The 13,761-nt window shown below is 44.8% G+C and overlaps 1 protein-coding gene across 1 annotated transcript in view; it reads left to right on the forward strand.

The window, feature by feature from the left end:
* Nucleotides 1–13,761, forward strand: part of Kif13b (kinesin family member 13B) — a 157,674-nt gene that overhangs the window by 86,855 nt on the left and 57,058 nt on the right. Inside the window, exons 14-21 of the mRNA XM_085698645.2 lie at nt 2,286–2,416; nt 5,587–5,673; nt 6,993–7,183; nt 8,004–8,214; nt 9,532–9,694; nt 10,968–11,114; nt 12,317–12,466; nt 12,786–12,914. Of these exons, the coding sequence (XP_085554771.2) occupies nt 2,286–2,416; nt 5,587–5,673; nt 6,993–7,183; nt 8,004–8,214; nt 9,532–9,694; nt 10,968–11,114; nt 12,317–12,466; nt 12,786–12,914 (1,209 nt within the window). The remainder of the gene's footprint in view (nt 1–2,285; nt 2,417–5,586; nt 5,674–6,992; nt 7,184–8,003; nt 8,215–9,531; nt 9,695–10,967; nt 11,115–12,316; nt 12,467–12,785; nt 12,915–13,761) is intronic.

Consider the following 13,761-nt stretch of genomic DNA (forward strand, 5'->3'; position numbering starts at 1 on the left):
TTAATAAATCAGCAACAGCTGTTTGGAGAGGGGCATTTAGAGTCAGAACATTTCTGGTCCCTTGTGTTGAGGAGATCAGTTTTTTTTTTTCCAGAATGGTCAGCCCCATCTGGGCCCAGACTGAGGCAGTGCCAGGCTCGCCTGATGGCAAGACCATCCTCATGACAAGGCACAATCAGAAGGGTGAGCTCAGTTCAAGAATGGTCTCTCTTTAGAAAATGCTACCATGTGGGATGGGGGAATTTGGAGGCTGCACGTTTTTTTTCTTAGCCTGCAACTTCTAAGTCAGTTTGAATGGATGTGACTTCAGATGTGCTGACCTAATCTCTCTAGGTGACTCTCCCAACATCATCTGCAGATTCGTGTTCCAGATTAAAGCATCTCTGTTGCCATCCTGTGTCCAGGTTATAGGATTTTCTTCTCCAGAGCGTGCCCCTCCACCTGTACTCTGATATACCTTCTACTGTCACCATTTGGAGTCCCTTATTAGTTCATTCTATTGCTCACCGTGTGTCATCCCATCCCAGCTTTAGGTACTCATTAGATCATTTTTTCTGGGTGGGGTGGGGTGGAGCATGTTTCTGAGACTGGGTCTCAAACTGACCTTGAATTTAACAGTCTTCCTGACCCAGCCTTCTGAGTGTTGGGATCATAGGCCTGTGTATACCAAGGAGATAGACAGCCTGTGAGAAATTTCTTCGTCTGTTTTTCACCCTGTTGCTTAGAGCATATTGTTGACTTAAACACTGAGCAGTAAAGAGTTTGCAGAACTGAGCCTTTGGATTTAGAGTCTGGATCCTAGTGTATTTTCCAAATCACAGTAGATTGCAACCTCAAGTGAGAAACTTGAGATTTCCTTTATACTATAAATTCTAAGTGGGACTTGACAGTTTCTTGTGTCTCTAGGAATCCACTGTTTCTCACATATTTGATATGCAAAGTATTTATTGAAAGAATGGATTTCTAGCTTGGCAGTGTTGGTGCACACTTTTAATCCCAGCACTTGGGAGGCAGAAAGGGTGGATCTCTGAATTTGAGGTCAGCCTGATCAACAAAATGAGTTCCAGAATAGCCAGGACTAGAACTTGGATTACTTTTGTCTGTTTTGAGTTTGTGTCTCTTGTTTCTGTTGACTTGTAATCATTGTCTACAGATACCAGACCACTGCAGACTCTGTCCTGTGTTGGTTGTACCAGCTGCAGGAGCCTTGGATAGGTTACAGTCAAAACAAGGAGGAAAACAGCATGTGCAAAACAGTAACTCAATAATTACTAGTTCTTAAGTGTCATGGGGGCTCAAGAGGAGGGAGAAATCAGGATATACCAGCTGTACAGTTTCCATGCTAGTTGGTACAGTGGGCCAGAAGTGGGGCAGTGTGGCAGTGACACTGGTCTAGCTCTGAAAATATATTAAAAACTGAGATAGAAGAGCTGGAGAGATGGCTCAGTGGTTAAGATCACTGACCGCTTTTTCAGAGGAACCTGGGTTTAATTCCCAGCACCCATATGCCCGCTCACAACTGTCTGTAACTAGTCCCTCAGAATCTGAAATCCTCTTTTGGTCTCCATGGTACACAGATATAACATGCAGACAACACACTCATACACTTAAAATACCTTAGAAAAAAACCGAAAGAAAACATCTGAAGTGAGGTGCACTTTCTTTCTATCATGTTGGTTCTGGGGTTGAACTCAGCTTATCAGGCTTGGCTTCAAGTGCCCTTACCTACTGAGCCATTTTCCTGGCCCCAGATGCTGTCTTTAAACAACATTTATTTTTGTAGTTGTCTCATTTTGATTGAGACCACATAGTTCTTGTTCCCTCTTTCTCCCTCTCCCTGCCTCTGCCTCTCCCTTCCTCCTTCCCTCCCTCTCTCCCTCCCTCTCTCCTCCTGAAACAAAGTCTCAGGTAGCTAAGGCTGTTCTTGAACTCACTGTGCAGCCAGGGCTGGCCTCAAACTTTCAGCCCTTCTTCTTCCACCTACCAGATCTGTAACTGTAGTTTTTAGACAATATTGTGAAATATTGTTGATATATGGCTTATGCTCTGAGAGTGGTATAAAATATTTAAAATCAAGATGGTAAGAGAAATAACAACTGTAGATGTACATAAATAGAAGATTGTATTTTGAGCTTGACAACAACTGAGGGACGTTGCTTCTTTTAAAGATCTAGAACTCACAGAATGAATGTCAGGGGCCACCATTCATTTGCTTTCAGAGTCTTGTGCCTGAGGGGCTAACTGAAGCTGATCTTAATTCATAGGGAACTCTACTTCTTTCTTAGGAGCACACACTGATAGGGTCAGCAAATTCCCAGGACATCCAGCTCTGCGGGATGGGCATTCTTCCCGAGCACTGTATCATAGACATCATGCCTGAAGGCCAGGTCATGCTGACCCCTCAGAAGAACACCAGGTAACATGCTTAAGTTAGTGTGGATTACACTGGGTAGGGGGTAGGGAATAGGGGGAGGATGAGGGACATCGGGTCTGCTCTTATTTTCACCTCACTTAAGACACCCTGGTTATATGTCAGGCCTTTTCTATTTAATCTTAGTATCTCTCATCCTCTAATACTCCTGGCATCCTGGCCTCACTCCACATGCCTCATTTTTTTAAAAAATATTTATTTACTTCTCAATTATGTGTATGTATATGTGTGTCAGAGGATACACACATAGGTGCAGGTGTTTACGGAGGCTAGAGTCATCAGATTCCCTGAAGCTGGAGTTACAGATGGTTGTGAGCCCCTGCATGGGTGCTGGGAATCGGACTCAGGTCTTCTGAAGAACAGCATGTGCTCTTAACCACTAAGATCTCTCCAGCCGCCTTCCCTCTGTCTTGATTGGAACTGGTTCCGACACCCCAAACAGTTTCCATTTTCTGCTCAGCTGGCACACTCCTCTGGTTTGGGGAGGAAGTCCCTACATTCCCATTTATCTCCCTTTATAAAACGCTGCCATTCTTTTGGCTTGTCAACTCCCATTTGACTTTTAGGATTAAGCTCTGCCAATGTCTACTTGGGGGAATTCCCTGTTAACTACACTTTTTAATGATGGAAATAATTCTAAACCCTCTCCTCATCCAGCCAAAGCCCAGTTCTACCCCAGGTCTTCCCTGGCACCCTGGTACTGCCACACAGGCAGTCATTCCACATACTGCTTCCAAGTCTGAATGACAAGTCCAAGTAGTTCAACTTGGGATAACTTCCCAGTGGTCTTTGAGTGGAGGATATGGACAAAAATTTTCCAGAATTCAAAGTTCTTAGTATGGCAATGAATGCTGCCAGTTGTTTTCCTTGGCAATGGGCTCCCTCTGTTCACTGCTCACCTGGAAGATTTGAAATGCTGCTTTGTGTGTGTTAAGGCATCACCATCTTTGACACAAAGCAGCGGTGCTTTCTGGGAGTTTATCTTGTCAGTTGAGATAGTAAAGGTGCTGTATGCTCAGGGTCAGGTTTTACTCAATGCCATACTGCTTGATCCTAGGACAGTCCGGTGGAACATTCTTCTCTGACAAGACTGCATTTGCTGTCGAAGCCTTACTGTGTGTGCAGCTTCAGCAGGGTAGCTCACAGCACAGGTGACAGGCTGGTGACCAGCGTGGTCTATATGAGTGTCAGACAGGCTGATGATTGGCATGGTCTATATGAGTCTTAGTATAGGACATGGGCCAGTGTTGCAATGGAAGCAGTTTCTGTCATGGGTACCCCACATAGATCGACCTTTAAGAACTGGTATATATATATATATATATATATATATATGTATGTATGTATATGTATGTATATATATATATATATATATATTTTAAGAAAAAAATCATGGGGCTGGTGAGATGGCTCAGTGGTTAAGAGCACTGACTGTTCCCCCAGAGGACCCGGGTTCAATTCCCAGCACCCACATGGCAGCTCGCAGCTGTCTGTAGCTCCAGTTCAAGATAATCTGACATCATTATACCAATGTGCATGAAATAAAGTTTAAAAAAAAGAAAAAAAATCATGACTTAACTACAGTGCTTTTTCAAAGTAAGCCTATATTCTTCCTCCCCACCCCCACTTCCTGATGCAAGATTTCTCTGTGTAGCCCTAGCTGCCCTGGAACTTGATCTGTAGATAGGTGTGGCATTGGACTCAAGAGGTTCACCTTCCTCTTCAAATGCTGGGATTAAAGGCATGTGCCACCATGCCTGGGCTCCTGTTTTTCTTTCTTAACTCATTGTATTTGAAGAATGGAGCCATAAAGCCTTGGGTGTGCTAAGTTTAGCACATCACAACTCTGTATTTGAGCTTGTACTTTGAATGTTCATACAGACAGAAACAAAAGAGTCAGTGTTAGTGTCTAAGAATCCCACATGGGGAGCAAGGTTTGAATAAGAGTAAGAGTTTGTGCAGATGGAAATGCAGAGTATCGTGGACACATAGACAGGTAAGTGCATAGTTTAGTCATGTGTTGGCATATGTTCATAAGCCTAGGACTAAGGAGGCTGAGGCAGAAGGATCTTGAACTCAGGCCTACATGCTGAGAGCCCATCAAAAAAATAAATAAATAAAAACAAAAAAACCCAAACAATCGATACCAAACAAACAAGATTCATAGCTTTATAGAGTTTAAAGAAACTCAGACCAGAGTGCTCAGCAGGCTCTGCAGAGGAAATAGAATCCAAATTAGACTTGGATTGTGAGGAAGACTCTGGAGGCTAGAGAGGGTTGGAGAGGGGCGGGACCTTCTTCCAGAGGCAATAAATGACTCCAGAGACTGATAGATTCCTCAGTGGAGGAAGAGTTGATTGTGCTTAGTGTACAGAAAAGAAATCTGCTTTCAGAGGAGCTGAAGGTTCCCTAGAAGAGGGAATGGAGGAGATACAGAGACCTCCTTGTGGAAGGAAGGAAAGGCCTCCCATGGCAAGTTAAAGAATTTGTACTTGATGTCCTATTTCTCAGCCAGTGACTCAGTTGGTAGGAGAGAAGCGTGGGCTGGTATCCTGGGAATATGCACAGGCGTACTTTTTTCTGCTTGTTTCCTGTGCTTCCAAATTCCTCCCATGCTAGTGTTCTGCCCACCATGTCTGCTATAGAAGTCTGTTATTGAACTAAACAGTTCAGCTGAGCTGATGAGACATCTCTGGATTGAAAGGACATGGGTGACGCTCTCCACTGTGAGCAGTTTCAGAATTCCCTGTAGATTTCACCCCTGGTATCTGCCACTGTTTCTAGAATCTGGTCACTTAGCGAGTTCTTTATCTATCTGGTTTGGCTCTGCTTTGTTTCCTTGCTCTGTCTTTCATTATTACCTGTCATATTTACTCCTCCCTACGGTCTAAGATGTTCAGAGCTTTGAGAAACAGAGGTTGATCTCTGAAAGTACCATCAGTGTATGAAATGGGCTATATAATGCTTAGAACTTTGAAGGCTGTAAAATAATAATGCTCAATGTCCTCACATTTGAGGTAAGTGTAGAGATGTAACTACAAATATTTAGCATCTCCAAGGGCAGGTTTAGTTTGAGGAAAATAAGCTAGTGTAGTATAAGGTTGTGGAAGCAGAGGCTGTGGTCATCCTACTCATGCTGTCCTCTTTTCCCACAGGACATTTGTAAATGGGTCTTCTGTCTCCAGCCCCATCCAGCTGCACCATGGGGATAGGATACTCTGGGGAAACAACCATTTCTTCAGGTATGGCATCGCTCACATTTCCAAAGGTGGGAGGCCATTGAAGACTATGTTCTGAAACAGAAGAGTCATTTTAACAGCATAAAAATGACACCTTTTGTGTGTGTTCTCATGCTTGTACATATATGTTGTATTCATGACTTATGCGTTTGTTCATATATATGTGAACTCTAGGTGCCGAGAATGACATGTCTCTCATCAAAAGTACTAAACTTACTTAATGGTTTAATTTTCTTCCCAGTGTAAGATTTCCCCCCAATCTGGTATCAGAATTAACTCATTTTTTTTCTTTTGGGTTTGTTGTCTGTCTGTCTATCAGTCATCTTTCTGGTATTTCTTTTCTTTTGTCTGAAAAGCAGTAGTAGAAATGTGGGATTTAGCTTCCTTATCCCCAGAGGAGGTTGGTGGTTTCTCTGACCATGCTTTCAATGAGTCCCAGCACACTGGACACTGATGGCTTAAGCAGGTTGTATATTCCCAGACAGTGAGAAGCCCTCACGGAGAAGGCTGCTAAAGTGGGCTGTGGCTCACCATTTTCTTGACACTTCCCCATGGAAGAACTGTGCCCCTGCAGCCATGAAAGAAGCACTCAGCTCACAGGGACAAAAGAGCAGCAAAGGACAGCCTTGCTATCCTCTTGTCAGGGCACGAGAAATCTTCCTCTTAGTCCCCTTGACTCTGACTAGTAGCTGCAAGGGAGTCTGCAAAGGAAGGCTCTCATCTGTGACTGCAACACTGTACCCCAAACATGGTAGGGATTTTGTTGCATTGTGAGACAGGCTGTCTGCTGTAGCATTCAGACCCTGGTCTCTTCTTTCTGTCCTTGGCCAATGTATTTCTTCTGTCTAACAAACCTTGCTCATAACTGGTGCTGATCCTCATTTTTATACCATTTGCTGTTTTGATCTTACAGGAAAAATTAGAAAGATGCAAGCTCATGGGAAATGCTTTTCATTTTTTCCTTCCACACTGAAAGTGTTGCTGACTGGTCTCCCAGGCCCTCAGATGGTTCCGTATGGTGTGTACACCATGGTGTTTTACTTATAAAGTCTCCAGAGACTTGTCAGCACATCTAGTTCTTGTTCTGATCTGGCCCTCAGCCTTTCTCTCTCACCTGATATGTAGAAGTTGTGCGGACTTTGCTGTAACCACTTGTACGCTTGTGGATGTTTTATTTCTACTACTAGAGTACAAAGTTCCTAAGTGCAGCAGCTTGTTAGTACTGCTGTGGCATTCCCTTAGCCTCTAGCAAATGCCAGTGTGTAAGGAATGGGATGAATAAGCATCCTTCTTTATTTAATGACCCTTTTTTTCACCCCAAGACTCAATCTGCCAAAAAAGAAAAAGAAAGTCGAACGAGAGGATGAGGAACATGATGCTTCTCTGAAGAACGACAGCAGCTGTGAGCATCTGGATGCTGACGGGGACTCCTCCAGTGAGGTTTCCAGCGAGATCAACTTCAACTTCGAGTATGCACAGATGGAGGTGACCATGAAGGCCCTGGGCAGCAATGGTGAGCACAGGCTGTGCTTGAGGGAGGTGCTGATCATGTTTTTGATGACACCCTTTTCTTGATGACCTCTGAACTCTGTTTGTGTCCTTGGCTATAATAATTGATTGTGCTTACAGAACATCCTCTCTCTACTGTGATAAATCACTGCAAACTTGTCCTAATGGGTGGAATTTCTCAGGTTTGAAGTGTGACTGCCTTTGGTTTCTTGTGTTTCTGGAGCATTCACTACAACCTAGGTTCTGCAGAGAATACATTTTAACCTTCTCTTTTACTGCTTTGCAGACAGTGTTGAGTCTATCTAAAGTATATCATACAAGTAACTGGCAGTGAGAAAGCCATCCTTACTCCAAATTGTCTGAAATGTATCCGGTCATGACAGTTTGAATGAATGATGGATGTCTGAAGTATACTTTATGTCTCATTTAGGGTTTCTATTGCTGTGAAGAGACACCTTGACCATGGCAGCTCTTATAAAGAAAAACATTTACTTGGCGGGGCATGTGTGTGTGGGGGTGGGTTTGGGAGAACTCACTTACAGTTTCAGAGGTTCAGTCCATTATCATCTTGGCAGAGAGCATGGTTCGTGCAAGCAGACATGGTGCCGGAGAAGTAGCCGAGAGTCCTGCATCTTGCAGGCAATAGGAAATGGTCTTAGGCACTGGGTAGTATCCTGAACATAGAAAACCTCAAAACCTGCCCCCACAGTGACACACTTCCTCTAATAGTGCCTCTCCCTATGAGCTTATGGGGGCCAGTTACATTCAAACTATCACACCATACTTTCTTATTCATTACACTTTTTTTCTTTTAACATGTTCAGATCCAATGCAGTCCATATTGAACAGCCTAGAACAGCAGCATGAGGAGGAAAAGCGCTCGGCTCTGGAGCGCCAGAGGCTCATGTACGAACACGAGCTGGAACAGCTCCGAAGAAGGCTGTCTCCTGAGAGGCAGAACTGCCGCGGTGGGGACCGGCTCTCCTTTCACTCGCCCAGCGCCCAGCAGCGCTTGAGACAGTGGGCTGAGGAGAGGTAGGTGTGTAGGACAGCCTGACTGATTTGGGTAGTGTTTGTGCTCCCCACCTGGGAAAGTTCTGGATGGAAACCCCGGGTGATGCTTACAAAGGAATAGCATTTCAAGAGTTTGCTACAGCCAAGAGTCACTTGGTTTGTCTCTCTCCCTTCTCTTCCTCCTTCACTTCTTTCCCACCTCTCCCCATCTCTCTATTTCCTCTCCCCTTTTCCGCTTTCATTTTTCTTTGGTTGTTATTTTGAGGCAGAGTTTTATACATATGTATCTTCCAAGTTGGCCTTGAAATCACCCTGCAGTGTATGCTGGCTTGGAACTTAGAATCCTCCTGCCTCAGCACCCTACACACTGGGATTGCAGGTCTGTGCTCATATGCTGCCTAGATTCGTCTTTGCTCTTGTATTCCTTTCACAGCACTGAGGATTGAACTCATGGCCTAGTGGATGCAAGGCAGGCATTCTACCACTAAGCTGCTTTCCAGCTCTTATTTTTCATTTTTGGAAAGATGGGAATTGCCGGTACTTGCAGCTTTCTTTAAACGCAGCTGGGTGTGTGACACACAGCTCTAATCCTAGCCAGCACTCAGGAGGCAGAGGAAGGCAGATCTTTGGTCTTTTTAAGACTAGCCTGGTCTCAGGGCAAGTTCCAGGTCAACCAGGGCTACACAGAGAGAACCTGTCTCAAGAAAACCACCACCACCACCACCACCACCACCACCAAAATGCCATGTTAGATGCTGCTCATTTTCAGTCTGTGTGGCCTTTGGCTTTGAATAGAGAAGTATACTTTACCATTGTATCATGCTTTAGATTATGAAGGTTGGTAGATACCCTTTTTAAGAAAGGGGAAAAGAAAGTTGATAGTCTGGACCAATGAGGTCAGGTAGGTAAATCACGATGCTAATAAGATGCAGAGTACCGGCTTGATCTCTGTATGAGCTAATTAGCATAGCACTAAATGCCATCTCCCACAGCTCCAGAGTGTAGCACTAACCCCTGCTACTCCGGTCTGCATACAGGGATACGTCCCTGTCGACTGGAGAGTGAAGCATGTCGTATTGAGTGCATCTGAATTGATCAGGGTGCCTGGTGTTTCATACACATTTAGTTTGTAGAGCCCTGCGCCTGCCTGTGGCCGGCTTGCTATGCAAGGAGTGCTGTGCTGTGACATGATCCAGAGACTAGTGTGTGCAGTGTTCAAATATGTTCCTGAGTATAGGAGAGAGTTGTGAATGAGTTGAGTGTGACCCTGGTTTCCCATATGCTGTTTTGTGTGTTGTTCCCTGCACCCACCAGTCCTGTTTTTATTTTATCTTAAAGAGAAGCAGCATTGAATAACAGCTTGATGAGGCTAAGGGAACAGATTGTAAAGGCCAACCTGCTGGTCCGAGAAGCTAGTTACATCGCAGAGGAGCTGGATAAAAGAACTGAGTACAAAGTTACCCTCCAGATTCCAGCCTCCAGCCTGGATGCCAACAGGAAGGTGAGGAAAGCAGAAATGCCATAGCTGAGGTTGCACTGGGCTCTACCCAGTGGTTGGATTAGTGGGAAGTTATTTCCTTCTAATTTTCTGAGTGTGTGTGCTTGCTTGTGTGACTCTGTTCGCCACTAAGCATGCACTTCTGGTCCTATCATTTCTTCTCATTCAGCTTCCTTTCTTTATTCTGGCATTTTTATTGTTTGAGACAAAGCCTCAAATTCAAGGTAATTCTCCTGCCTCAGCCTCCTAAGTTCTGAGGTATGTGTATGAGCTTCTTGGATTTTTGAATTATATCTTGCAGTTTATAAAAGTTTAGGCTGGCCTTGAAAACTCTATACTCTTGCCTCAGCCTCCTGAGTGTAGGATTATAAGCATGCACAACCACCCTGGAGACAGCACTGCTCTGGAAAGAGTGCTGCAGTGGCACTCAGTCCACACGCAGTGTTGTGCGGCCACTGGCTGTGCCGCATACTCTGCTCCTTTAGTTGTTTTAAGTAGGAAACTGTTGAGATTCTTTTGGCCTCAAATGAATGACTGGGATACCCTGGATAATTTATTCTTGTAAACATTCCATGTGGCTACTCTTAGAAGTCTACTTTATGAAGAGATAAAATGCTATTGATTTAAACAAATGAAAAGTCACAGTTTTGGGGGCTGACAGGATGGCTCACTGGGTAAATGCGCCTACCACTGAGCTTGATGATCTGAGTATGATCCCCAGGACCCACATGTTGGAAGGAGACTACCAGCTCCTGTAAGGTGACCTCTGACCTGTGCCATTGTGCGTGCACGTGCACATGCGCGTGTGCGCACGCGCGCGCACACACACACACACACACACTCACAGTACAAAAAACCCTCACACTTCTGAAAATAAATGTTTTTTAGGCTACAGCAGTGGTAAACTCCTGTAATCCCAGCCTTTAGGACAGTGGTTTTCAGCTTTCCTAATGATGTGGCCCTTTAATACGGTTCCTCATGTCATGGTGAGGAACCCCAGACATAAAATTATTTTCGTTGCTACTTCATAATTACAATTTTGCTACTGTTATGAATTGTAATGTAAATATCTTGTGTTTTTGATGGTCTTAGATGGCCCCTGTTCGACCCCAAAGCAATCACAATCCACAGGTTGAGAACTGCTGCTTTAGGAGGTGGAAGCAGGAAGGTCAGGAGTTTGAGGCCAGCTTGGGGTACATGAGACCCCATCTCAAAGAATAAAGTTTCATAACTGTCTCAGCTGACTTTGCCTTCTTGCCACCTCCTGTCTCTGCAGCGAGGCTCTCTCCTCAGTGAACCTGCCATCCAGGTGAGAAGAAAAGGAAAAGGAAAGCAAATTTGGTCTTTGGAAAAGCTGGAAAACAGGCTCTTGGATATGAGAGACCTCTATCAGGAGTGGAAGGAATGTGAAGAAGACAGCCCGGTGAGTCGCTCAAGGGTCACTTACCTGATGGTCCGAGAAGGGGCCACATCATAACAAATCTGCCGACTTGGGGACGTTGAATGCTTTCCTACAATCGTTCTAATTTTTAAAGTAAAATTTATTTTACTCCTTAAGTTGTTGAGCTATGTAAGAATTTTAATAATTGGTCATTTGCATGTTTTTTCTTTTTTATCTCTTTTTCTTTTGGGGTTCTAGCAGAGTTTCTCCTTTCTGTCTGCTAGTCTGTCTCAGGTTATTCTGGGTTCTCTCTGAGGTGGGAACCAGTCCGTCTCAGCACACTGCAAACACAGCTACTCCACCATTCATGGTTTCACAGTCATCAGTGCACCCTGATATTTTCTCTGTTAGGAAAGTTTGTGAAGGCATTTTGATCCCAAAGTAAGTGCCCAAGATCTATTCTGGCCCTGGCTCCTTATTGCCAGGTTTTCTCACTCAAGCAAGCCATGTTGTACATGCTTAAAACAGAAATGCACCCTGTGTATTTTGTTGTTAGTCTCTTCTAGATATTTGTTCCTTTAAGACAGGACTTCCTGTAGCCCAGCTTGTTCTTCTTACCTCAGCCTCCTGAGTGGAGGGAGGGTTTATGGCGTGCACTGTCACACCCCGCTACATATATCAGTGTTTACAGTCTGATGACCCTGTTTCTGCATGGAATGCCTTTCTTCCTTAGCTCTTTTTAATGTTTGTTTTTTCACATTGTCATCTTATGAAGAGATGATATTTTTGCATAAATTTGTAGTTTTCTTCTGTAGTTCTGTAGAAATATCTCCCCCCTCACTGGTGCTGTGCTGATGGCAGCAGTGTGTCTAACAGTTTAGTGGGGTTTTCCTGCCTGAGAGAACAGTGAAGGGGTTAGTGCTGTCAGCTTTTTCTTTTTAGTCAGTCTGTCTGTCTCTCTATTTCTGTGTCAAACCTTCTGCATAAAGAAACTGTCGGAGACTGAGGCAGGAGAATCTCTGTTAATTCAAGGTTAGCCTGGTTTGTATAGTGAGTTATAGACTAGCCAAGGCTACACAGTGAGAGAGAGAGAGAGAGAGAGAGAGAGAGAGAGAGAGAGAGAGAGAGAGAGAGAGAGAGAAAGAAGGAAGGAGTCTGGATATGGTGGTAAAGTTATTGGCCAAATGAGTTTACTTTATGTGATTTTTTTTCTTTCGAGGTTGTATGTTTGAAATCTCTTTCAGGTCACCCGGTCCTACTTCAAGCGTGCTGACCCGTTCTACGATGAGCAGGAGAATCACAGTCTAATTGGTGTGGCCAATGTCTTCCTGGAGACCCTGTTTTATGACGTGAAGTTACAGTATGCTGTGCCCATCATCAACCAGAAGGGAGAGGTGGGCTTTCACTCTGGCTCATTCTGCAGAGCAGTTCAGGGGACAGGGAGTGGGCAGTGACAGGACACTTGCCATTAATACCTTTGTTGTCTAGCCAGTCCTGACTAGTGATAGTATTGTGTGTGGATACTGTGTATTTCCATAGGGCTGTAAGTTGACTTTTCCTATCTTGTTTAGATTTCTAACAGCGTAGCAGCTGTTAGAAAATCACCTGTTAGGTTTTCACACATTGTTACCCTCTGGCTTTATCAAGGGAGACAGGTCCCACAGAGAAAACTCAGCCCCAGAAACCAGTGTTTGTTTTGCCTCCTTCCTTCAGGTGGCCGGCCGGCTGCATGTGGAGGTGATGCGACTCAGCGGGGCCATTGGGGAGAGGATTGTAGGAGGAGAGGATGCTGCAGAGGTCAGCTCTGACAAGGATGTCCAGGAGAACAGGCTGGTCTGCATGGTAAGCTCCAGATCCAGTCTAGAAGGTGGGACCATCTATGAGATTGTAGGTATTTGCATAAGAAACTTACTTCCAATAACTTGTAAATGCCTGTCTTCAAAGAAATCTTTTAGCGTTCAGTATCTTAGTGATTGTTCCAGTTATACTTCTGGAAGACTCACTCAGCACTTCCAGCACTTTCTCTCCGTGGCCTTTCTCTCAACAGGGTGAGTGAGCCTGCTTACACATCCTGCTCTGTGGAAGCAGCCCAGAATTCCCATAGGAGTTTCTATTACTGGAGCTTTCGAGTTCTGATGAAGTGGATGTTTGCCTCTCTGTGCCCTGTCCCTCAGCTGCTGCCATTTCCACCCTTCCCAGCTTCTCCCTGGTTACCCAGTGCCTTTGCGTGTGCCGTTTCAGCTCCACAGTTCCCGGCCCTTTCTGTCTCATCTCCCTGTATGTGCTGTTCATGGCACACTGTGAGTGTTTCCTCGAAGACCTATGTCAGGCACCAGGGTAAAGATGAAAATGCCAGGTTCCCACTGTCCAGTGGTAGGGATCTGCGGGTATGAGCAGAAGCCTCTAGTGTATGATTCGTTGCTGTGATAGAGCTGGCATCAGCTGTCTGGGCACACAGGAAAGCTGTGAATTCATGAGGTAGGTTCTGAGGGAGACTGAGGGAGATCCTGGGAGAATGAGACTGCAGGAGAGATGTTAGCTACAACCAGATCTACAGGTGCTGTGGTGTTTTTGTGGGTAAATAGTATGGAGGATGGCGTGCTCCCTGTACCTGTGCCCTAGTCTGTTTATGGTACAGTCCTTGCCTGATTCTCCAGTGCCGCCTAGTGGACCAGTGCTGCTAGTGCTC

Source organism: Myodes glareolus, chromosome 12, assembly GCF_982192425.1.
Source record: "Myodes glareolus chromosome 12, mMyoGla1.1, whole genome shotgun sequence".
Taxonomy (NCBI): Eukaryota; Metazoa; Chordata; class Mammalia; order Rodentia; family Cricetidae; genus Myodes; species Myodes glareolus.